This window comes from Sinohyriopsis cumingii, chromosome 16, assembly GCF_028554795.1.
Source record: "Sinohyriopsis cumingii isolate HCF-2022 chromosome 16, ASM2855479v2, whole genome shotgun sequence".
Taxonomy (NCBI): domain Eukaryota; kingdom Metazoa; phylum Mollusca; class Bivalvia; order Unionida; family Unionidae; genus Sinohyriopsis; species Sinohyriopsis cumingii.
Genome location: NC_142976.1, coordinates 20000229 through 20025609, shown reverse-complemented (window position 1 = coordinate 20025609; position 25381 = coordinate 20000229). Strand labels below are relative to the sequence as shown.

The 25381-nt window shown below is 34.1% G+C and overlaps 1 protein-coding gene across 5 annotated transcripts in view; it reads left to right on the top strand.

Moving 5' to 3' along the window:
- The window catches only part of LOC149780038 (uncharacterized), a 241163-nt gene that overhangs the window by 148541 nt on the left and 67241 nt on the right, over positions 1–25381 (top strand). For 3 of the 5 annotated variants that reach the window (XR_016414990.1, XM_089936796.1, XM_089936798.1), the window contains exons 21-25: positions 4548–4622; positions 13139–13295; positions 16079–16192; positions 20506–20631; positions 24346–24570. Coding sequence is in view for 4 of the 5 variants with exons in the window: in XM_089936796.1 (XP_089792922.1) it covers positions 4548–4622; positions 13139–13295; positions 16079–16192; positions 20506–20631; positions 24346–24570 (697 nt within the window). In the remaining variant the exon portion in view is untranslated. The remainder of the gene's footprint in view (positions 1–4547; positions 4623–13138; positions 13296–16078; positions 16193–20505; positions 20632–24345; positions 24571–25381) is intronic. The other 2 variants (XM_089936797.1, XM_089936799.1) reach the window with 1 other exon arrangement.

The window sequence follows — 25381 nt, the reverse complement described above, 5'->3', positions numbered from 1 at the left end:
TTATCAAAGGAAAAGCATGGTTTTGAGTATGACTTGATTGGTTGTTTCGGGCCACCATAGTCTCACTGAATTCTCGTGCTAAAAAAAATGATGCCAAGATTCCTGCATGCAATTAGAAAGAGCAGCACACAAAATGAAAAATAAAAATTTTATTTAAATATTTTTATGAAAAAACATTCAAAACGGTTGTACATCCATACACTGACAAGAAAGGAAAAACTGTACAAATTATGGGTAAACGGTACAAGTTGACACCTTTGAATTGTTGTGTTGTGATTTTGATGCTGGCAAACTTTCTTACATACTCACTCTGGCTGATCAGTATGGTGAATGCCTTAGACGACTTTGCCACTGTGAAATGTTACTGTGAGAGAAAGTGTAATTTATTCAATTCAACATGCTCTTTTAAGTATTGACAAGAGTAATTATTTTATTCATGATGTGCATGAATATATCCAGCAAGTTGCATGATGTCATAATGTCCAAATATTTTTTGGACATCTTAGTGTCATGATGTGCATGTTGTTGTTGTTGTTGTGGGGTTTAGCACCATTTTTCAGCACATGATAGGCTATGCATGGCGGCCAGTATTAGTAGTAGAGGAAGAACCTGGGAAAACACTGGGAAGAACCACCAATCCACGAGAAGCTACTGGCAAGCTTTCTCACATACCCACATTGGCCGAATATTAGACTCGAACACACGCAGACAGAGGTGAGATGGCAGTGATCCATAATGGAGAGTGCTTTAGACCACTCTGCCACTTGGGGGCCCTCATGATGTGCATGAATATATCTAGCAAGTTGCATGACGTCATAAAGTCCAAATGTTTTTTTTTACATCTTAGTGTCACAATGTACATGAATACATCTAGCAAGTTGCATGACGTCATAAAGTCCAAATGTTTTTTTTTACATCTTAGTGTCACAATGTACATGAATATATCTAGCAAGTTGCATGACGTCATAATGTCCAAATGTTTTTTTTTACATCTTAGTGTCACAATGTACATGAATACATCTAGCAAGTTGCATGACGTCATAAAGTCCAAATGTTTTTTTTTACATCTTAGTGTCACAATGTACATGAATATATCTAGCAAGTTGCATGACGTCATAATGTCCAAATGTTTTTTGACATCTTAGTGTCACAATGTACATGAATATATCTAGCAAGTTGCATGACGTCATAATGTCCAAATGTTTTTTGACATCTTAGTGTCACAATGTACATGAATATATCTAGCAAGTTGCATGACGTCATAATGTCCAAATGTTTTTTGACATCTTAGTGTCACAATGTACATGAATATATCTAGCAAGTTGCATGACGTCATAAAGTCCAAATGTTTTTTTTTACATCTTAGTGTCACAATGTACATGAATACATCTAGCAAGTTGCATGACGTCATAATGTCCAAATGTTTTTTGACATCTTAGTGTCACAATGTACATGAATATATCTAGCAAGTTGCATGACGTCATAATGTCCAAATGTTTTTTTTACATCTTAGTGTCACAATGTACATGAATACATCTAGCAAGTTGCATGACGTCATAATGTCCAAATGTTTTTTTTTACATCTTAGTGTCACAATGTACATGAATACATCTAGCAAGTTGCATGACGTCATAATGTCCAAATGTTTTTTTTACATCTTAGTGTCACAATGTACATGAATACATCTAGCAAGTTGCATGACGTCATAATGTCCAAATGTTTTTTTTACATCTTAGTGTCACAATGTACATGAATACATCTAGCAAGTTGCATGACGTCATAATGTCCAAATGTTTTTTGACATCTTAGTGTCACAATGTACATGAATATATCTAGCAAGTTGCATGACGTCATAATGTCCAAATGTTTTTTGACATCTTAGTGTCACAATGTACATGAATATATCTAGCAAGTTGCATGACGTCATAATGTCCAAATGTTTTTTTTACATCTTAGTGTCACAATGTACATGAATATATCTAGCAAGTTGCATGACGTCATAATGTCCAAATGTTTTTTGACATCTTAGTGTCACAATGTACATGAATATATCTAGCAAGTTGCATGACGTCATAATGTCCAAATGTTTTTTGACATCTTAGTGTCACAATGTACATGAATATATCTAGCAAGTTGCATGACGTCATAATGTCCAAATGTTTTTTGACATCTTAGTGTCACAATGTACATGAATATATCTAGCAAGTTGCATGACGTCATAATGTCCAAATGTTTTTTGACATCTTAGTGTCACAATGTACATGAATACATCTAGCAAGTTGCATGACGTCATAATGTCCAAATGTTTTTTGACATCTTAGTGTCATGATGAGCATTGTTGTTGACAATATATACCTGATGATGATGTATATGGGAAAATAAATATTGTCCATTTACCCCTGTGGTAAGTGCATGGGACAAAATATTGTCCAGTTGACCCATATGTTAAGTGTATGGAACAAAATCAGATTACATAATAAATGCATATATTTAACACAGTAGGGATCTTTTCACAGGTGAATTCCATTTCAGTAGAATTATTGCCAATATTTGCCCAAATATTAGAACTACACAGATCAAAATTATCTTTTGTGGAAATTGCATGAGGCTGGAGTTTTTCATTGTGATAAGTATACACTGACTGTCATAAATAATATCCCCATCACATGTAATGAGATACTAATAAGTATACACTGATAGTGTCATAAATAATGTCCCCATCACATGTAATGAGATACTAATAAGTATACACTGATAGTGTCATAAATAATGTCCCCATCACATGTAATGAGATACTAATAAGTATACACTGATAGTGTCATAAATAATGTCCCCATCACATGTAATGAGATACTAATAAGTATACACTGATAGTGTCATAAATAATGTCCCCATCACATGTAATGATGTACTAAAAACTGTTTTGTCCTTCTCAGGAGAGGTAAAGCATTTTATAAGAACAGTGCAGAATTTATGACCACTGCAATTTGCTAAATTTAGAACAAAATTTATATTAGCTTTATTTGAAGGATTTATCTTCTTAAATTGTTTCAGGTAATTTTTATTACCATTATATATTTCCAGACATGCCAATTATTCCAATTTAATTCAGAATCTCCGAACTGTATGTAGAAAACCTGACAATCCCAAACAGGAGTGACAATCTCATGATTAAAACAATGTTTCAGGCCAACAAGAAGTAACAGGGCATTTGTCATATAGACAAATTAAAATATCTTGGGTTTTATCTTGATATTTCAGAGTAAATAGAAAGTAACAGAACAAACTCGTATTGAAGATGCAAATGATTATCCAGGTACTCGGCTACCTCCTCCTTGTTGATAATACCCCAGGTAATAAAATGAGCCATATGGTACCTGTTTACCATATATGAGGTTTCTGCCAGTACTTATAAAGGCAAAACTCACTTTGTTTTCAAGTTGACATTCCTTACAAGTTGAGCCACAAATACATGATGTACATTTTCAGTGTCAAGCTGAGGTCTGCCTCTTCTAGTAAATAATTGACAATTAATCCCATAGCTTATTTTTCCCTGTGAGAGCTTTTTGATAGTTGCAAGTAAAAGAAGGTGGTTATTTGATCTTGCTGCGCAACTGACACGTTTTCAGTTTCAACCTTGAATAGATTTAACAAAGTGTTCCTTAAAAGATCAAGCTCTATCTCTAAATAAGCATCCACATGTGACAGTCAGGCCAAGGAAAGAGTAAGATGATATTTATGATGACTAGACTGTGATGATTTACAAGATGATGATGGAGGATTTCAGAACTTTATCAGACAATGAGGATGAATTCTTGGATTTTGTACCAGATGCCATTAGGTAGGGATGTTTATAGGATACCATGAAGTTTTAAAAAATGTGGAGTTAATACACTGGTACCTGGCAGATGTTTTCTACTATTTTGACAGCTTTACTTTGTATAAACAAATTAAAATATCTCAGGTTTTTTATATATTTCCAAGTCAATCTGAGTTGACAGAAAGTAACAGGACATCTGTTGTGTAGACCATTCAAAATATCTTTTTTGTTTCACATTTAACTTTTTAATAAAATTATGTCTTTGATAGATTGTATGGTTGGGGGCAAGCGTGTAAGATAATCTCCCTTTATTAACCCAGTCTCCCCATTTAAATGACCAACAGTCCTACTTTTAGCCAGGATTATGCTCATATGCCAGTAAACCTTCAACATGCAAAACATTCTAAATGAGTTAGCTCCCTTTGACCATGTTGGGAGATTTCCACTGTAGAGATATATTATCTCACAAAATATACATAGTTACACTGAACAAACACAATAAAGTGCTGGTAATGAAACACCAGCATGAATATTGGTAAGCTCCAAGAGAATGATGCAGATGTTTTGCTCCCCCCTACCTCATAAAGCATAAAGGTATCAATACATGTATTTAGATTAGGTTGTTTTTTTATCCAAGTTTTAACAGACGAGGGGTGTGTGTTTGTTAAGATATGTTTAAAATTATACAACCTTATCTAACCTGTATTTTGTCTATTATTTTCTATAGCTAAATGGCAGCTGCAGTGAGTCACCTTGTCAGAATGGTGCAACATGCAGGCCAGACAACATCACTATAAATGGGGTAAGTGATGAAAAGCTAAGGAACCAGTCTTGGGATTTGTTAACTTATGCCATAGCTCTTGATAAAAGTTTTATCAGTCAGGCAATTTTTTGTCTTAAATTTGGAAAATATTATTTTATATAAATTCATTGGTGTATTTTGCAAACCCAGCAAAACAGAAATCAACTTATATTACAAGAATGTGTCTTTGTTGTTGTTTGGATTTAAGCCATTTCTAGGCATAAGATGGGCAATACATGGCAGCATTAGCATAACAGGTGGAGGAGGAATCCGGGAAACCCAGTAAAAGAACCAACAACCCACAGGAAGCTGATGTGAACCGTTCTCACATTACCACATTGGCTGCAATACCATGTCAGTCATAATGCTAGTAATACATTTTTAAATCAATCAAATATCCTAGTCACTCAGGATGACTGGATCATATGGATCTATTTAAATGCTCTCATAGTGACCAAATATTTATTTAAATATGCACAGAATATCGGGAACGTAAACTGTTAGTTTATTTCATGTGCTCCATCATTGGACATTGGGCTGTACTTATGGCTGTACTAATAAACTGAGAACCTTTTACTCAGTGACTTATTTGTCTTTGTAAATGAGACTACTTATCTCAAGTTTTGCTGTGGGATGGATTTATGGCTGTCATGCAATGTCCATTATGCATTCATCAATATTTGCTGCTTTTTTTATCTCTTAAAACCAAACATGACATGAAGGGCTTTCAGATTTGTACAGATCAGTTACTTGAACCAAAAGTGACATTCACCTTGACACTTTACATTGACAAGACCTGTAACAAGACCTATGTCAATTTTGATTTTTACCACTTTCTGGCAGAGTGTAAGAGATGTGGACACTGTTTGAATTAGAACATTGCTTTATAGTTTGTTTCTGAAGAACTTCTAGGATTGAAGTAAACTTTGTTGAGACTTTGACATGAGGCAGGCCTAAGTTCTATTTTCACAATTTTATGTAAAAACTGTAAAAGTTATGACCTCTGTTTGTAATTGAACTTGGCCGATAAATTTTAACTTTGAACTTGGCCAATAAATTATGTAACCATTCGAAGGGCTTGAATATTAAAATTTAAAATTTAGTAATAGATTTATATAAAGAAGTCCTATAACAGGTTCAGCTTTTACTTTTTTTTCTGGCAAAATTGTTCAAGTTATGGCCCCTTAATTTGTCTTGGAACTTTATCTTTTAATTTCCACTCAGTAACCTTTGAAGGATTTCATGGACTGAAACTAAATTAAATATGAGGCTTTATATTAAGAAAACCAAAAACAGAAAATGAAAAACAGTAGTCAGTTGATGGTCAGTTTTTTATAGCTGACATTCATGAAGTTATTGGTCTCTGCTTGGCATAGATCTTTGCCCTTTAATTGCATCATTTATTGTCCAACTGTTAGGCTTTTCAGAAGAATTCTTCCTCAAAAAGTGCCAATAACAAATGCATTTAACTTAGCCAACCCACGTGCAAGCAATGTGGCAAATCACAAATGAGTTGGTAACCATTTGACTTTAAGGAATACATTTATTCCTTGCCAAGTATATGAAAATGACATTTTTTAAAATGAAAATATATTAAAAATATATCCAGTTGAATAATATAAAGTGTTAATTAGTTACAATGAACCAATCATTGATCTGTAAATTTCAACTGATTCCTGACAGTAATATTTGCACAGTTACATAATACATGCCTGTTTCCACTATCAGCCAATCAGAAACAACCTCTCAAATTAATGTCTGTTATGATTGGTTGAAACAGAATTTTGTACTCATATTTAAGCTCTAGACTAAAGCTCTGAAAACTGGTTGAGTTTGAGATTGAGCTTCTAGTATAAGCCATACAGAAACTGCCCTTCAAAAGTAACACTGTTTGTGATTTAGTTCCAAAACTCAAGACTTTTATGGTATCCTGGTCTGGGGATCATAAGTATTAGCCAATCAGAAACAACCTTTCAGATGGAAGATGATGATTAATTGGAACAAAATTGAAAACTCAAAAACAAACTCAAGGGTATGATTTCAGGCCATTATCTTCCATCAATAATGCATTAGTAAAGTAGTGTCTAGGCAGTTTTCTAGGTGTTATAAGTGGATCAAAGTTGCTTATACACAGGATTGTGTGGTATTTTAAATTCAATCAGAACATCTTGTACCTACAGTTCTTTTGATAACGGTCATCTTGGAGACTATGAAACTGGATGGCCATTTATGGACGCTCCAGTGGCATAGTGGTTAGAGCTCCACCTCAGATGCAGGAAGTCATGGGTCCGATCCCCGGCTGAGTCATACCAAAGACTTACAAAATTGGTGCTAACAGCTGCCTCGCTTGGCACTCAGCATTAAGAGGTTAGTGTTAGGACTGGTCGGCCCGGTGTCAGGATAATGTGACTGGGGGGGACATCATGCTACATGTCTGCGACATAATTCCCAGTGCTAGATATCACTATAAACTGCCACACTGCAGACATCATAGTGATGTGACTGAAAAAATCATTAAAGCTACATTAAAAATCTAAATCACACACAAACACATTTATCGGCAGTTGACCTTTATGTACATGATGTTGCTATAATGAGGTAATCACTAAATCATGTTTGAGTTTAACACTTAACTTGAACAGGTGTTGGAAGTATAAATCCAACATTTTGCTCTTTATATTGGCATGTGTTATTGAAGTCACTGCGAAAGGACAGCTTTGGAGAACCAAAGAAATGCCATTCTCTTATTCTGGCGGCAACATTTCCATTTGCTAAGTACGTTTTCATATCAATGGTGCTTTAAAGGTAATCTGTTTCCTTTGAAACTTCAGAAAACTATTTTATCTGGGTACATTTTTAAAAAAGGATTTGGCTGTCGTTTTGTCTATTCTAGTTACTGTTCCTCCCTGCCCATTGAACAGACCAACAAGTAAGATTGGTTTCTGTGGGGTTGTTGTTGTTGTTTTTTTTTTTTGTATGTTTGTGGTAGCGAAGTGATGCTGTCTTCCACTCATTCATCACAAATTTAACGAAAGGTCAACATAAAGATAGAGATGCAGGTGTTTGTTCTGATGACAGGGATTATAACAGAAAATGTGCGTGTCCTGAAGGATTTTATTCTGAGTGAAAAGAAGAGGAATTTTACTTACCATCCACATACAAATGTCAGTCTATGTAAATATATTAATTACTAGCAAGCAGCCAAAAATCAAATAAAAGATAGATTACAAGACAATGCCTCATCCTTTGATCTCCGTTACCAGAAATGTCAACAACAAAAAAGCAGATATCTCACAACAAACAGTACTCATGCAACATGTCAAGATAAGCAGATTATGATATAACAGAGCACTGTTTCGATTGTTTGTCAATATGGACAAAGAATTTGCTTTTGTAACAATAGATAAATTTCAGTGCATTTTATATCAAGTTTGTGGCTTCCTTTTATGGGGCCACTGAGTTTCTCCACTCCAAACCAATGGTTGTATATACAAGTTTAAACAGCCAACAAGTTTGCCAATAAAAAAAAATCACCAGATGGTATATTTGCCACCATAAAGGGAAAAAATCCAAGTTTGCGACAGTGGCAAAGCCCTACATGATCCCAGAGTAAACTTTTTCAAGTTTTTTTTTTGGGTACTTTTAAGAAGAAAAAAATATTTTTTCGTGTACGAGACAAATACTTACAAAGTTCAGGAGCCACGCCACGATCTATTTTGCATGGAAAAATTTAAGAGTTAAGTCTGATCATTATAGCTGTGTAATTATTTTTCATGGAAGAATTTTTTATGTGCTTTAAAATCTTGAGAGAACTCATTCACCATCAAGTCAGTGAATCCGTGTGACCAACCATAGCTGCCATTTCTCTTACTTAAAATTTACAAGTTCTCTGCGTCTACATCATTAAGTCATCTGAATTTGATAATTTATAAAAACCGATTGCTGCCTACATCAATATCAGAGCCTTTACCTAAGTTATTTAAGCTTTCATAGTTGTGATTCTAATTGTGCAAACTCAGTACATACTGAACGAAATTCGCGACCTCAATTTTGGAGAGTGGAGAATACGACTGAGTTACTTTAAATAGCAGATTTCGACCAGTGCATAAACAGTGACCATAGTCATTCACAGAAATGAATTTAATATCTAATACAGGGTTTTCTCTGAAGTTGGCACTACGAAAAGCTGCTCAAAATGGCTGATGTTTTTAGCAGGTGTCAAAAGGCGCTTCCAAGAGAAGGGTGTAGAGGTGTCCAATGGCACTTGTATGCAAATGGAGTAGAGGCATCCAAAGGCGCTTGCATGAGATAAAGGGTTAAGAAAGAAATTTTTTGTGTACGAGAAAAATACGTGTATATAAAATTTCAGGAGCCACACCATGTCTGAATTTGTGTTATAACAGAGCGTGCTATAGCAGGGTCACACTGTATATTGACAACTTATACTGTTTAGTACACTCCACAATGTGTTAAATAATGTACTACATGTATATGAAAAATCCATGAATTCAAATATAAGATGATATGTTAGAAAATTCACAGTTCAGTCAAATCCCATTAGAAAACACAACTAACATAAATATAAAAAATGGTATTCCACTTTTGATCTATATACCAATATATCGTCAACAAATACATTTCAGAAAACAATTCAGTCTGATGTACATTATCCTAGTAGCATGTGGCTGTAGAGTTGTTTTTATTCTACATGTATGTGTACTTAAATTGGCCTAGATGTTGGTCAGCCAGAGTCAACTACCATGATGCTGAGGCTACCAGGGGGATGAGGTTATTCATAGGGAAATAGGGAAATCAAAACATGAATAAATAAAAAGTTTAACAAACATTATTCTCGTTGTCCTATCATAAGCATGAACTGTTTTGTTGCAAACAGGAAATTTTCACAGCATAATAAATTTGTTCTGTTAAAAGTGAAACAGTGTTTTTATTTAAGTTTGTTGATGACTTACTTTGACCTTGTTTTGATGAAGGTACATGTGTTATTGAAAGCACTGCTAAAGGCCCTCTTTGAAGGACCATACAAATGCCCGTTTGTTATCGATGTGGCAACTTCAAATAATTGATGAACATTGACTGAGACATATTTATTTTTCCATTTGCTTAGTATATATACAGAATGATCAGTTTATCAAATGTAATCAATTTTCTTTTAAGTTTCAGCAAAACTATTGTTTATTGTACATTTTCAAAAAGATAAAAATATTGCCATAGTCTGGTCAATTGTAGTTGTTCATAGGTGGTCAATTGTAGCTGCTCAGGAAGCATGACTATTTTTGTTATCTTAATGACATACAGCAATACCAAGGCCAGACATCAGCATAAGTGGATAATATGATATAAAAATGCAGTGTTTGGGTGGTTTGTCAATATGAACAAAGGATTTGTTTATGTAACAATATTTTCCAGTGCATTTTTATAAGTTTGCAGCTTCCTGTCATGGTGCCTTTGAATTTCTCCACTCAAAACCTAAGACTGTATATACAGTTTTTAACAGCCAAAAATGTTGTTGCAACAAAAATCGCCAGATGGTATATTTTGTCACCAATAAGGAATAAGGACACTGGTGAAGCCTAGTGTGATCCCTGGTTTTACCTATCACTTGATGAAAAAAAATATGTAATTGAGTTGGAGTTGTAACAAAATTTATCACGAGATAAATTTATTTAGTTCTTACTTATACTTTTGGCACTTGAGGAACTTTTCTGCCAATTGAGATACAATTGCTGTAGGATCGGAAAAAATCATCATTTGGGTGCATGCCCTGAGTATAATTGTTTAGTCAATCCAAGCACTCAAGTGATCAGATTGGTCACATATACTGGTTATCACCTAAGTTGGCTTCATTTTATTATCTTTTCTTTTGTTTAAGATAATATAAGGTTGGCATCAGACTGTACAAACATGTTTTCATTGTATGATCAGGGTCAGATTAATAAGCCTTAACTACCCAAGGTCTCCTTTTGATCTTTAAGGTTAACAAAGCTGTGTTATTTGGTAGTTTACACTGGGAACTTGGTGTTAAACATTTTATCATCAATAGTAACCTTTGATACCTCTTCAGGTTTTTGCAATAAATTTCACTATTATACCCAATATTTAGAAATCTACTGGCTGTTTTAATGCAGAATCACATGCTCTGGGTGTCCTTGACAATGACTGCATTAAACATACAGTCTATAGTTTAATTAAAATTAGATGTCAAAGCACCATATAGATGTAAGAAGGGCCAGAGAAAACCACTTTCCCTATCATGTAAAAGCTGCCTTTGCCTAAGAAAACTTTGTTACTTATTTGTCCCTGGATCGAGTCAATGCAGTTGTGTAATTTGACAATATTTTGCTCATTTTTCTTTAACAATCTTTGAAGCTCAGCATCAGTTAAACCCTAGCATGCATTAGTTATCAGCTACTTCTGCCTATTTTGTATATTTGTTATTCCAGAACATGTTGCAAAGGCACCTAACATTGCATATTACAGAGACACCCAATTCCAATATGTTAAAGTAGGTTCATTGTGAAGAAGTGAGGTTTAAAACCCATCTAGTATAAAGTTTGTGTGTGGTACCAATGGTTTTTAGTAAGAGAATAAATAATGCAGTGATAAGTGTACTGTGTTGAGTAAGTAGTGCAGTGATAAGTGTACTGTGTTGAGTAAAGTAATGAAGTGATAAGTGTACTGTGTTGAGTAAGTAATGCAGTGATAAGTGTACTGTGTTGAGTAAGTAATGCAGTGATAAGTGTACTGTGTTGAGTAAAGTAATGAAGTGATAAGTGTACTGTGTTGAGTAAGTAATGCAGTGATAAGTGTACTGTGTTGAGTAAGTAATGCAGTGATAAGTGTACTGTGTTGAGTAAGTAATGCAGTGATAAGTGTACTGTGTTGAGTAAAGTAATGAAGTGATAAGTGTACTGTGTTGAGTAAGTAATGCAGTGATAAGTGTACTGTGTTGAGTAAGTAATGCAGTGATAAGTATACTATGCTGAGTAAATTAATGCAGTGATAAGTGTACTGTGTTGAGTAAGTAATGCAGTGATAAGTGTACTGTGTTGAGTAAGTAATGCAGTGATAAGTATACTATGTTGAGTAAATTAATGCAGTGATAAGTGTACTGTGTAGAGTAAGTTATGCAGTGATAAGTGTACTGTGTTGAGTAAGTAATGCAGTGATAAGTGTACTGTGTTGAGTAAGTAATGCATTGATAAATATATTGAGTAAATTTATGCAGTGATAAGTGTACTGTGTTGAGTAAGTAATGCAGTGATAAGTGTACTGTGTTGAGTAAGTAATGCAGTGATAAGTGTACTGTGTTGAATAAGTAATGCATTGATAAATATACTATGTTGAGTAAATTTATGCAGTGATAAGTGTACTGTGTTGAGTAAGTAATGCAGTGATAAGTGTACTGTGTTGAGTAAGTAATGCAGTAATAAGTGTACTGTGTTGAGTAAGTAATGCAGTGATAAGTGTACTGTGTTGAGTAAGTAATGCAGTGATAAGTATACAATGTTGAGTAAATTAATGCAGTGACAAGTATACTGTGTTGAGTAAGTAATGCAGTGATAAGTGTACTGTATTGAGTAAAGTAATGAAGTGATAAGTGTACTGTGTTGAGTAAAGTAATGAAGTGATAAGTGTACTGTGTTGAGTAAGTAATGCAGTGATAAGTGTACTGTGTTGAGTAAGTAATGCAGTGATAAGTATACTATGTTGAGTAAATTAATGCAGTGATAAGTGTACTGTGTTGAGTAAGTAATGCAGTGATAAGTGTACTGTGTTGAGTAAAGTAATGCAGTGATAAGTGTACTGTATTGAGTAAGTAATGCAGTGATAAGTGTACTGTGTTGAGTAAGTAATGTAGTGATAAGTGTACTGTGTTGAGTAAGTAATGCAGTGATAAGTATACTGTGTTGATTAAAGTATTGACAGGGATGAACATCTGTTGTAAATCGCAAGGACGAGTGTTTGGAAATTTTGTTTTCACTGAGACCTGCATAATGTGAGGGCTTCTTCTCAAAATGTTAAACAACACTCAGATTAAAACCTTTCTTTATTTTGTCATCTGCAATTGAATAGAGTAAAAATACCACTTTTATTGTGTAAATTCAAATGAGTTACATGCAAAATTTATAATAATTTTAGTATGTGTAGTTATTCTTGTTTCTAGTGATATATCCTATGGTGTAGTACATATTTTCTACTTCAGATTTTATGGAACAGTCTCAAAATAGAAGAAGTTTTTGATTTAAAAAATGCATGTTTGTAAGTCCTTTTAGTAATGGTTATGACTGAACCTCATTTATTTCCAGGCAAAATTAAACAGGAAACAACATGGTATTTTTGTTTCAAAAAGTATGCAAACCCTGATTTTTTTAACTATTAATTACATGCAGAGAGGAACAATGTTTGCTTACTTTTTTCTATGATCTGTTTTGTTGAATAATCTGACTTAAAAAAATTATAGCTGCATTATTTATGGGTTCTAACTTTTTTTGCAGACCAAGCATTCAACATTCAGTTGCATCTGTCCAGCAGGGTACAAGGGAGATACATGTAGTGAAGTTACAGACTATTGCCAGAGTTTCCCATGTAAGAATGGTGGCAGCTGTACCACTAGTCCTGTCACCCACAACTTTACCTGCCAGTGTGCCACAGGTAACATGAAATAAATATTAAACAATTTTAAGTTTACCTTGACTGACCATAAAACCAGGTGAGTCCTGGGTATGATCCTGCATCTGCTATGTACTATCCAATACCCCTCCATAAACAAATGATGTTTCCAACTTGTTAAAAACAGCATCTGCTATGCACTATCCAATACCCCTCCATAAACAAATGATGTTTCCAACTTGTTAAAAACAGCATCAGCTATGCACTATCCAATGCCCATCCATAAACAAATGTTTCCAACTTGTTAAAAACCACTAAACCAATTTCAGCCACTATCCAATGTCCATCCATAAACAAATGATATTTCCAACTTGTTAAAAACCTGCACTAAACCATATTCAGCCAAACTTGGCAGACAGCATCCTGACATGACAGCCTTTCAGTTATCTACCAATGATGCTAATCCATCAAATACAGTCACCTTTGTTCTAAATAGAAAAGCTTTTAAATGACTTGTAATGAAAAACTGTTTATAATGTTGTTTAAAAAAATTGACAGAGTGCATCCTGGCATCAGATGCTTGCAGCCTTTTACATCAAAAGCTATTCTACCATCAAATAAAGTATCTTTTCCTAAAAACAGAAAAATCCAAACTTGTTCTTAAAATGTGCTTAACAGAATTTAACCTGATTTGATAATGTATGTACCACTCTGGTGGCTTAATGGTTAAAACATTTGCCCTGGATGGGGGAGGTCATGGTTTTGAACCCCGTCCAAGTCATATGAAAGACTTATAATATAAAAATGGTACTAACACCTTCCACTTGACACTCAGCATTAAGAGGTAGGTGTTAGGACTAGTCAGTCTTGTGTCAGGATAATGTGATTGGGTTGGACATGATGCTCCATGTCTGGCATGATGCCCCAGTGCTAGACATCACTATAAACTGCCATACTGCAGACATTGTAGTGATATAACTTTATAATGGCTAAAGCTATGTTAAAAATCCAAAACATATACATATAAAACATATTTGATATGATACAAACACCATTACTAAAGAAAACTTTAAAAATGTCTCAAAAGCTACTTAATAGAATTGTCAGAAAACATCTTGACATGATGGGCTTTAAGTTTACATAAATTCCAATCCACCATCATATATAATCACCATTGCAGAAACTGTTTTTCAAAAACTTCTCAGCAGAATTCAACCAAAGTTGGCAGAACACAAATTGGCTTGTTGTGCTTAGCATACTACATAAAATATTGGTTGGTCATCAAATAAAGTGACAGTTAAAACTAGGAAAATCTTGAAGTCATTTCTTCTCAGTAACCACTGATTTGAACAAAAATGTCTTGGCTTAAAGGACTTTCAGATTTATGCAAAAAACATGCTGAGTTGCCATCATAAATGACGGTTACTAAACAAAATTGAACAACCCTTAGACGATGGTTTTTCAAATTCAGCCTGAAATAATTTTTATCTGATTTGACAAAAAGCATTGTTTTATGTAAATCTTTCAATATTGAACAAATGTTAATATGATTTCAGATTTATAGATGGAGGTACTAAAATTAAGTAACCTTGCAAAAGTTTCTCTCATAACATGGAGTCAGCAGTGTTTGAAGAAATTTATGCAGAAATCATCCTACTGGCATGGATTTCTTGGCCAACTGTTCTAGCATTTGACTATTAAGGCATAACAATATGCTGTTTGGGGGGCCGAGTGGCCAAGTAATCTAATGCACTCGCCATCCCGGATCACTGCCATCTCACCTCTGTCTGCATGTGTTCAAGTCTCAGGCTCAGCTAATGTGGGCATGTGAGAAAGCTTGCCAGTAGCTTCTCACAGGTTGGTGGTTCTTCCTCCACCAGTTTTACTGGCTGCCATGTATAGCCTATCTTGTGCTGAAAAATGGCATTAAACCCTGTAACAGAAATAACAAAAATATTCAATTTAACAATTTTAACTTATTGGTGTCTTTACTTTAGAGTTTTAATGGCTGTGCTGTCACATGTTTAAAAGTTATTTGATTAATGTTTACCTTCAGCTGATCAAACCACTGAGATGCAGATATCAAATAACCAATTAAGAAACCAAACCTATTAAGGGCACATTGCAGTGTTTAAAAGAAAAGGATCGGACTTAACTTTTAAATTGGCCTGAAATGCAATACACAAAGTTGATCATTAAATCATGAAAAATATAGATTATTGAGGATGGATTGAAATTGGGACTTGAAATATGGCTTTCATGTGAACACAAAATTCAGTTTTATGTGAAAACTATAAGCATTGCTTACACCTGAATGAGTTTGTTCATTTGATAGCAACACATAGTTCTGAACTTATTTGAAAAGAGTGATTAAAAGTTGCTTGCATTCAGGGAACATAATTCATACCTTCATTTATACACATATGTATGAAGAAAAATGACGTATTGCAGGTATTGAGATGGGAAGCTTTTTGAAATTACATTGGGGTTTTTCTCAGATAGTTTCCAATAACCCTTTAGGAGCAAAGAAGGGAAACATCACTACATCTACACATATCACAGTCATGAGGTTTATATTGCTTGAAAACATGTATGCTTTAATGGAAGGAAATTCTATTGGTGTTTCTGGTTTATTGAATTAGTATGTAATCCAAAACTAAATGTGTCCCAAAGCTGCATTGAATGTATCAATAATTAAAAATCATGGTTTGTTTTAGGAAGAAATGATTTTGTCTTTCTATCAGAAAGATGGTCTAAATTTGATACAGATTTTCAATTAGATGCAATATTTACATATTCAAAGGAACATTGTATTGTACTTACAGGTTATAGTGGTAGATACTGTGAGGTGGATATAGATGAGTGTAATTCTACCCCATGCTTCAATGGTGGAAACTGCACAGACATTGTCAATGGCTTCATCTGTGTCTGCCCAGCAGGTAATTATAAATTACATTGCTTCGTCATCAGTGGATTCTTGCATGTTTTTAATCGTTTTGAAGAAAACAACAATCATCAGATTTTATTGTTATCATTATTGGTGAATATATTGTAATGTGATGGGTTCAGAAATAAATCCATAAAATAATTCTGCTAGTTACATGTTTATTTACAATATACACTATGTACACTCCTTTAGCCTTGTGTTGCATTACATAAGAAAACACTTACTTTCCTATAGAGTTACAGTCTAACTATCCATTAGAACAGAGAGAATCTAATTAATCCTATCACACTGAAAGCTACAAAACTTTGTGAATCTTATTAAAACCACTTTCCCAGTCCTTATATTGGTCTAGTTAAAAACTGATACTTGACACACAAAAACAGATAAGGGTTCTCACTCCCTAGGATCACTGCCCTCAGGCAAACAGTTCTATTATACTTAACAGCTTTAAATATTTCAACCAGTGATATAGAGAAAACATAACTGTCCCAGTCATGGTAGCTTTACACTCCTCGGGTATCCAATTTCATCACACTATTTATATTGTCCAAAGGCAGGAAAATTGAGAAAAGTAGGAGTAGAACTGTTTTAGTGACCATCTCTAACTTGATGCAAGGATGATCTTGACATTATAGCAGATGACATGAATTATCAAAATCAAATTGAACTTGGATGAAATTTTGGACCCTTTTTACATAATTCAAGCTTATTTCACAACTGCAAAATCATAGCTTAGACTTCTTTAAGTAATTTGTCAGTAAACTCCATGATATATGTATATCACCTATCACTGTCAAAGCCATATAATGGATGACTTCACCACTTTGAAAATAACTTTGTCAGATTTTCACCTTAGAGACAGAGATTGATATTTCCTTAACTTCTTAACACACCATAACACATTGATAAGTGCTTATTAAGGTCTTGTACTATATAGTTTTGTCTCCTTCTTCAGACATTTTGGTGTTAGAGTTCTGAATTTAATTGACATTTTGTTTATTCTTATGTGTGACAGTTTGTTTATTTGTATGTGTTAGAATTCCAAACTTAATTGGAAATTTGTTTATTTGTATGTATTAGAGCTACAAACTTAATTGACAATTTGTTTATTAATATGTGTTAGAATTCCAAACTTAATAGACAATTTGTTTATTCTTATGTGTGACAATTTGTTTATTTGTATGGTATTAGAATTCCATACTTAATTGACATTTTCTTTATTCTTATGTTGACAGTTTGTTTATTTGTATGTGTTAGAATTCCAAGCTTAATTGGCAGTTTGTTTAAACTTATGTGTTAGAGTTCCAAACTTAATTGACAATTCGTTTAATCTTATGTGACAATTTGTTTATTCTTATGCATTAGAATTCCAAACTTAATTGACAGTTTGTTTATTCTTATGTGTTAGAATTCCAAACTTAATTGACAATTTGTTTAATCTTGTGTTAGAATTCCAAACTTAATTGATAATTTGTTTAATCTTTTGAGTTAGAATTCCAAACTTAATTGACAATTTGTTTAATCTTGTGTTAGAATTCCAAACTTAATTGATAATTTGTTTAATCTTTTGAGTTAGAATTCCAAACTTAATTGACAATTTGTTTAATCTCATGTTAGAATACCAAACTTAATTGACAATTTGTTTATTTGTATGGTGTTAGAATTCCAAACTTAATTGACAATTTGTTTAATCTTGTGTTAGAATTCCAAACTTAATTGACAATTTGTTTATTTGTATGGTGTTAGAATTCCAAACTTAATTGACAATTTGTTTATTTGTATGGTGTTGAATTTCAAACTTAATTCACAATTTGTTTTATGTATGGTGTTAGAATTCCAAACTTGACTGACACTGTTTATTTGTATGGTGTTAGAATTCTGAACTTATTAACAATTTGTTTATTTGTATGGTGTTAGAATTCCAAACTTAATTGACAATTTGTTTAATCTTGTGTTAGAATTCCAAACTTAATTGACAATTTGTTTATTTGTATGGTGTTAGAATTCCAAACTTAATTGACAATTTGTTTATTTGTATGGTGTTAGAATTCCAAATTTAATTGGCAGTTTGTTTAATCTCATGTGTTAGAGTTCCAAATTTAATTGACAATTTGACTCTGTTTTGGATCTCCAGTGTTATATATATAAAAATGTCTGAAAATGCAAAGTTGCATTACAGAATTTGAAGATGAACTTAGTGGTTAGATTAACAGTTTAATGTGAAATGGACCAACATGGATTCTGGAAACATTAATTATAGAAAGTCAAATGATGCTTCCTCCTCTAGGATAAAAATTACCTACCTGCCAAAAAATTATACTACACTTTTAATTAACTATTGGGGGAAAAAACAGTGTATACATTGATGAAAGGAAATTCTATCGATATTCATGTTTTTATTGAATTAGTTATCCAAGATTAAAGGTGTTCCAAAATTGCATTGAATGTCTTGAAAATTAAAAATCATGGTTAATTTTAAGGAAGAAATAAAGACATTGTATTATGTATTTTCATTTGGTTTTTATTTAATGACAGATCTTTCTTACAATTGGAGTTGTATTTGTGCAGCAGAAGATGCTAAGAGAATAAAACAAGACAGGTTCTTTTGTTTCACCTCTGAAGTAATTTTGGTTTTCAGTATTTTTGGAATGAAATAAACTAAATAATGCAGATAATGTCAGTTTGAAATGTACACATAAAATGGGATTTCTTTACTGTATAACACAAGGGAAAGCCTAATATCATACCTGTGGTAGTACAACATTTCAGGCTACTGTAATCAACCCTTAACACAAGGGAAAGCCGAATATCATACTTAGGGTAGTATTTGATTATTTACTGTATAACACAAGGGAAAGCCTAATATCATACCTGTGGTAGTATTTCATTATTTACTGCATAACACAAGGGAAAGCCTAATATCATACCTGTGGTAGTATTTGATTCTTTACTGGATAACACAAGGGAAAGCCTAATATCATACCTGTGGTAGTATTTGATTATTTACTGTATAACACAAGGGAAAGCCTAATATCATACCTGTGGTAGTATTTGATTCTTTACTGTGTAACACAAGGGAAAGCCTAATATCATACCTGTGGTAGTATTTGATTCTTTACTGTATAACACAAGGGAAAGCCTAATATCATACCTGTGGTAGTATTTGATTCTTTACTGTATAACACAAGGGAAAGCCTAATATCATACCTGTGGTAGTATTTGATTCTTTACTGTGTAACACAAGGGAAAGCCTAATATCATGCCTGTGGTAGTATTTGATTCTTTACTGTATAACACAAGGGAAAGCCTAATATCATACCTGTGGTAGTATTTGATTCTTTACTGTATAACACAAGGGAAAGCCTAATATCATACCTGTGGTAGTATTTGATTCTTTACTGTATAACACAAGGGAAAGCCTAATATCATGCCTGTGGTAGTATTTGATTCTTTACTGTATAACACAAGGGAAAGCCTAATATCATGCCTGTGGTAGTATTTGATTCTTTACTGTATAACACAAGGGAAAGCCTAATATGATACCTGTGGTAGTATTTGATTCTTTACTGGATAACACAAGGGAAAGCCTAATATGATACCCGTGGTAGTATTTGATTCTTTACTGTATAACACAAGGGAAAGCCTAATATCATACCTGTGGTAGTATTTGATTATTTACTGTGTAACACATGGAAAAGCCTAATATCATACCTGTGGTAGTATTTGATTCTTTACTGTGTAACACATGGAAAAGCCTAATATGATACCTGTGGTAGTATTTGATTGTTTACTGTATAACACAAGGGAAAGCCTAATATGATACCTGTGGTAGTATTTGATTGTTTACTGTATAACACAAGGGAAAGCCTAATATGATACCTGTGGTAGTATTTGATTGTTTACTGTGTAACACAAGGGAAAGCCTAATATCATACCTGTGGTAGTATTTGATTCTTTACTGTATAACACAAGGGAAAGCCTAATATCATGCCTGTGGTAGTATTTGATTCTTTACTGTGTAACACAAGGGAAAGCCTAATATCATACCTGTGGTAGTATTTGATTCTTTACTGTATAACACAAGGGAAAGCCTAATATCATGCCTGTGGTAGTATTTGATTCTTTACTGTATAACACAAGGGAAAGCCTAATATGATACCTGTGGTAGTATTTGATTCTTTACTGTATAACACAAGGAAAAGCCTAATATCATACCTGTGGTAGTATTTGACCATATTTTAGCCTTGCAATTAGGCTTCATTATTCTTAGTTGGCCTCTACATACATTGTTGTTATATAATGCAGGTTGGACTGGAATGACCTGCAATGTGGACACTAATGAATGCGACACAAACCCATGTCAAAATAGAGCCCGCTGTGTTAACAGTATTAGTTCATTCTCTTGTGATTGCGCAAACACAGGATACCAAGGTAAGTTTACTCTTTACTTGTTTACAAATTAATCACAAAAGATCCAATTCCAATAGATTTATGTAAAACCTTGAGCAGGAAATACAGTAGAATCTGTCTTGAAGGAATACCCCATCTGCCAAAAACTAATGGTCTCAAAACAGGTGGTCTTGCATGACAGATCATAACTCTTCATAATTAATAAATGTGTGCATTGAGAACCTAGTCTCTCAAAACTTGTGGTCTATTATAGCAGTGGTCTCTCAAGGAAGGTTTTATTGTATCTACCCTGACTCAGAAATTGTAAACTTTCACTTTGTTTAGCTCTACTGGTCATTGACCAGAAGAAGTCATGGAATGACTGGTTTTCTGCTGTCCTTCATGGGATGGTTGGTTTTCTGTTGTTCTTCATGGGATGGATGGTTTTCTGTTGTTCCTCATGGGATGGTTGGTTTTCTGTTGTCCTTCATGGGATGGTTGGTTTTCTGTTGTCCTTCATGGGATGGTTGGTTTTCTGTTGTCCTTCATGGGATGGTTGGTTTTCTGTTGTCCTTCATGGGATGGTTGGTTTTCTGTTGTTCTTCATGGGATGGATGGTTTTCTGTTGTTCTTCATGGGATGGATGGTTTTCTGTTGTTCTTCATGGGATGGATGGTTTTCTGTTGTCCTTCATGGGATGGTTTGTTTTCTGTTGTCCCTCATGGAATGGTTGGTTTTCTGTTGTCCATCTGTCCATTAGCAGGGGGTCCCAAGTGGTCTAAAGCACTCTCCATTATGGATCACTGCCATATCACCTCTTTCTGCATGGGTTTGAGTCTTGGATTCAGCCAGTGTGGGTATGTGAGAAAGCTTGCCAGTAGCTTCTCAAGGGTCGGTGGTTCTTTCTGGGGGTAATCCCCAGGTTCTTCCACCACCATTAATACTGGCCACCATGTATAGCCTATCGTGTGCTGAAAAATGGCATTAAACCCTGCAACAACAACAACAACTGTCCATTAGCACAAGTTATCACTACTTTTATGCTCCTCCAAAACTACTTGGAGAATTTGAAATTTTACACACACATTCATTCTAAGATCTGGTTGGTCCTAATTGAAATGGTAGTGCTCAGACATCCAATATGGTCACCAAACTAGCCCACTTAGTTAATCATTTTTGTTTAATCATGATGTCTAGTTGTTCCTAAATGAAAATGATGCCACTTTGACATCCAGTGTGACAGCCATCTTGAAAATCTTGTTTTCGCTAAACCTGTACGGATGGTCTCATCAGCTTGGGATTTTTACTAAAATAATGTGATGTCTGCTTGGTACTAAATGTCTGGTGTGGCTCCATGGCAGCTATCTTAAAGATTTTGCTATCACTACACATAGGTAAATATGAGAGTTCTTATGATATCTAGTTGGTTCTAAATGAAAATGGTGTTGATCTGACATCCCGTATGGACACCACAATGGCCATCCAGGAAATCTTATCACTACTCCTCCTGAATGGATGGTCATATCAGCATTAAGTTTTCACGAACAAAAAATGTTTGCTGTCTAGTTTTTATTAAATAAAAATGATTGAAGTCTGACATTCAATATGGCCACAATGGCAACCAGCAGAAAAATCTTGATACCAGAAGATATCTAATGATGTCCTGTTGTTCTTAACTTAACATGGAGCTGATGAGACATCCAATATGGTCACCACAGCAAACATCTTTAAAATCTTGTTATTTGTTATTGTCTCTCCTTAGTTGGTGCTCTAGTTTCGTATTTTGCATAGGTTAGAATTTTAAAGAGAAAGAATTTCCCCCAGGTTTTCTCATTGGTTATACTGGCTATTTAAAAAAGACCTTGTATCTTAGGTATTGTTCAAAGAACCTTTAATTCCCTTTATTTTGGTGTATGATTGATGTAATATGGGTTATAGGGTATACACCTTGGCCTTACTCCAGATGTGCATCTTTCAAAAACTGCTAGCTCTGCTTGGTCATTTTCACTTTCTTGACTTCAGGGGTAAATTGTAAAAAAAAGAGTTGATAACACTTTTTTTACATTTTATATATGTATGTAGTAATTCATCCATTGCACTTTCAGAAACTGGTATTGTTTAGTTGGACAAAATTAGTTTACCCCATTTTAATAGTTGCTAATGATAGTGTACTTTAGACTAATTCAGTCTTATTTTTTTAGCATAAGGGAACAGACATTTTAGTTACCAGTGTGCTTAGATCATGTACAATTTCCATAGGAACAATATCCAAAGAAATGTCAGCCACATTACACTAAAGTAGCATAGATGTATGCCATCATTCTCTCCACTATGCATGCTTCAAATGCAAACAACTTCACCATACATACATCACTCTTTCAAAAGTACATAACTGGTGAGCACCCCCTTAGGGGAAGATGATAGCTTGAGAATATTGTTATCTCTACTCTTCTCAAAATGGATGGCTATGTCAACATGGGGTTTTCAGCAGTAGACTACTTGTGATACTTTGTTGGTCCTAAATGATTGCATGATTATTATGACATGGGATTTTTACCACAAGACTTCTAATGATGTCTACTTTGTCCTAGATGAAAATAGCATCAAGTTGATATTGAGTATATGTACCACAGCAGTTAATTTGAAAATTATTTCACTGCTGAAGAATATCAGAGACGGTTTCAACACTCAACAGTTAAAAGGAAGAAACAATCTTATCTTCAATGCCTGGAAATTCTTTTATGTCTTGTAGAGTATCCTCCTCCTCGAGGGACTCTTGTTATTCTACTTATCTAAGGATTTATACAGTGACAAAGTAACAATAGAGAAAGTCAGTTTCTGTATATGAAATAATACTGTTTATATGTAAACTTGAAATAGTCCTTGAAAACTCTCTGAAAATTCCTTCACAAAAAGTCTTACCAGGGCTTTACAAACTGTATGATGGATGTAAAACTTAAACAGTGTACATGCCATCAAAATATTTTGAGTCTAATGGAAAGTCAATGGATAAATATTGAGTCTAATGGAAAATTAATGAAAACATTTTGACTAATGGAAAGTCAATGGATAAATATTGAGTCTAATGGAAAGTTAATGGAAAAGCAAAGTCCTGAAAATATGCAGCAAACAGTAATCATTGGACCAATGCACAACACATGGTCAGGGCATTTGAAACGTCATACTTTGTACATCCCCTTCAGTCATATCTCTCATATAGTAAAGACAAAATTAAGTTTTCTTAAGGACAACTGACAGGTATAGGTAAAAATCCAAGGTTAATGATCCCCGGCCAAGTCATACCAAAGACTTACAAAAATGGTACTAACAGCTGCCTCGATTACCACTCAGCATTAGTGTTAGAACTGGCCAGCCTGGTGTCAGGATAATGTGACTGGGTGGGACATCATGCTACATGTCTGCGGCATGATGCCCCTAAGCAAGACACCACTGTAAACTGTCACACAGCAGACATTGTAGTGATATGACTGAAAAATTGTTAAAGCTATGTTAAAAATCCAAATCACACACACACACACATATGCTTCGTACATCGTCTTAAGTTATATGTCATATAGTAAAGAAGAAATTAAGTTTTCTTAAGGAGAACTGACAGGTATAGGTAAAAATCCAAGTAAACATCATACTGTAGATGACAACCACCTAGTGGTGTAAATGAAAATAACAGAATCTATTTGTTTTATAGTGAACTGATTCTTTTATTAATATCACTAATGCGTTTTGATTACACCGTAGGATCAGACTGTGCAGATGATGTCAATGAATGTTTGCAAAATCCTAACCCTTGTCAAAATGGAGGATATTGTACAAATTCTATTGGAGATTATAATTGCTCATGTACTTATGGATACACAGGCAAAAACTGTGATCAACCTAATTGTACTGCTGTGAACTGTAACAATGGCACTTGCAAAGTAAAGGATAACAAATGGGCCTGTGTATGTCAGGAATACGATGAAGGTAAGCAGAGTTCTATCCCTTTAGTTGGCTGTGGAAATGCTTGTTGGTTGATGTGTGTGTGTATATATATATATATATATATATATATTGTACAGTTCTAACAATTATGTGAGGGCAGTATTAGCTGAAATGGAGCATAGACACTCAATAAGGCTGGAAGCCAGAATTATTACATACATCAAAATGCCATAATTATTTGAGCGTATTTTTTAACATGTTAATGTAAAAGTAAATTGTGAAGTTTTAACAAAAGCTAATTTGACAGAAAAAAATGAAATGGAAGTTATTGTTTTTTGTATTTATGTTTTATTGTATTGTATTATGTCTGTAATTGTGAATAGTTGACTTAATGTAAAATGTAATTTGTGATTCAGTTTGAGAGTGTCTGCATCTGCCCATAAAAAAATATTTTGTACTGTAAGTCATGCTTTATGACTTGATATTTTTAGCACTACTGGTTATCAACCAAAAAAGTTGATGTGATGGTCTCTTGTCTATCAAATATCATTCATCCATCTGTTACATGTTGCTTAATGGAACTCCTCCAAAGAATCTTGGAAAATTGCCTTGAAACTTTCCACACGCATTTCAGCCTATTGTCTATTTCAGGCATGCAGAGCTTCCACACATTTCAGCCTATTGTCTATTTCAGCCATGTAGAGCTTGCACACATTTCAGCCCATTGTCTATTTCAGGCATGTAGAGATTCCACACATTTCAGCCCATTGTCTATTTCAGGCATGTAGAGCTTCCACACATTTCGGCCCATTGTCTATTTCAGGCATGTATAGCTTCCACACATTTCAGCCCA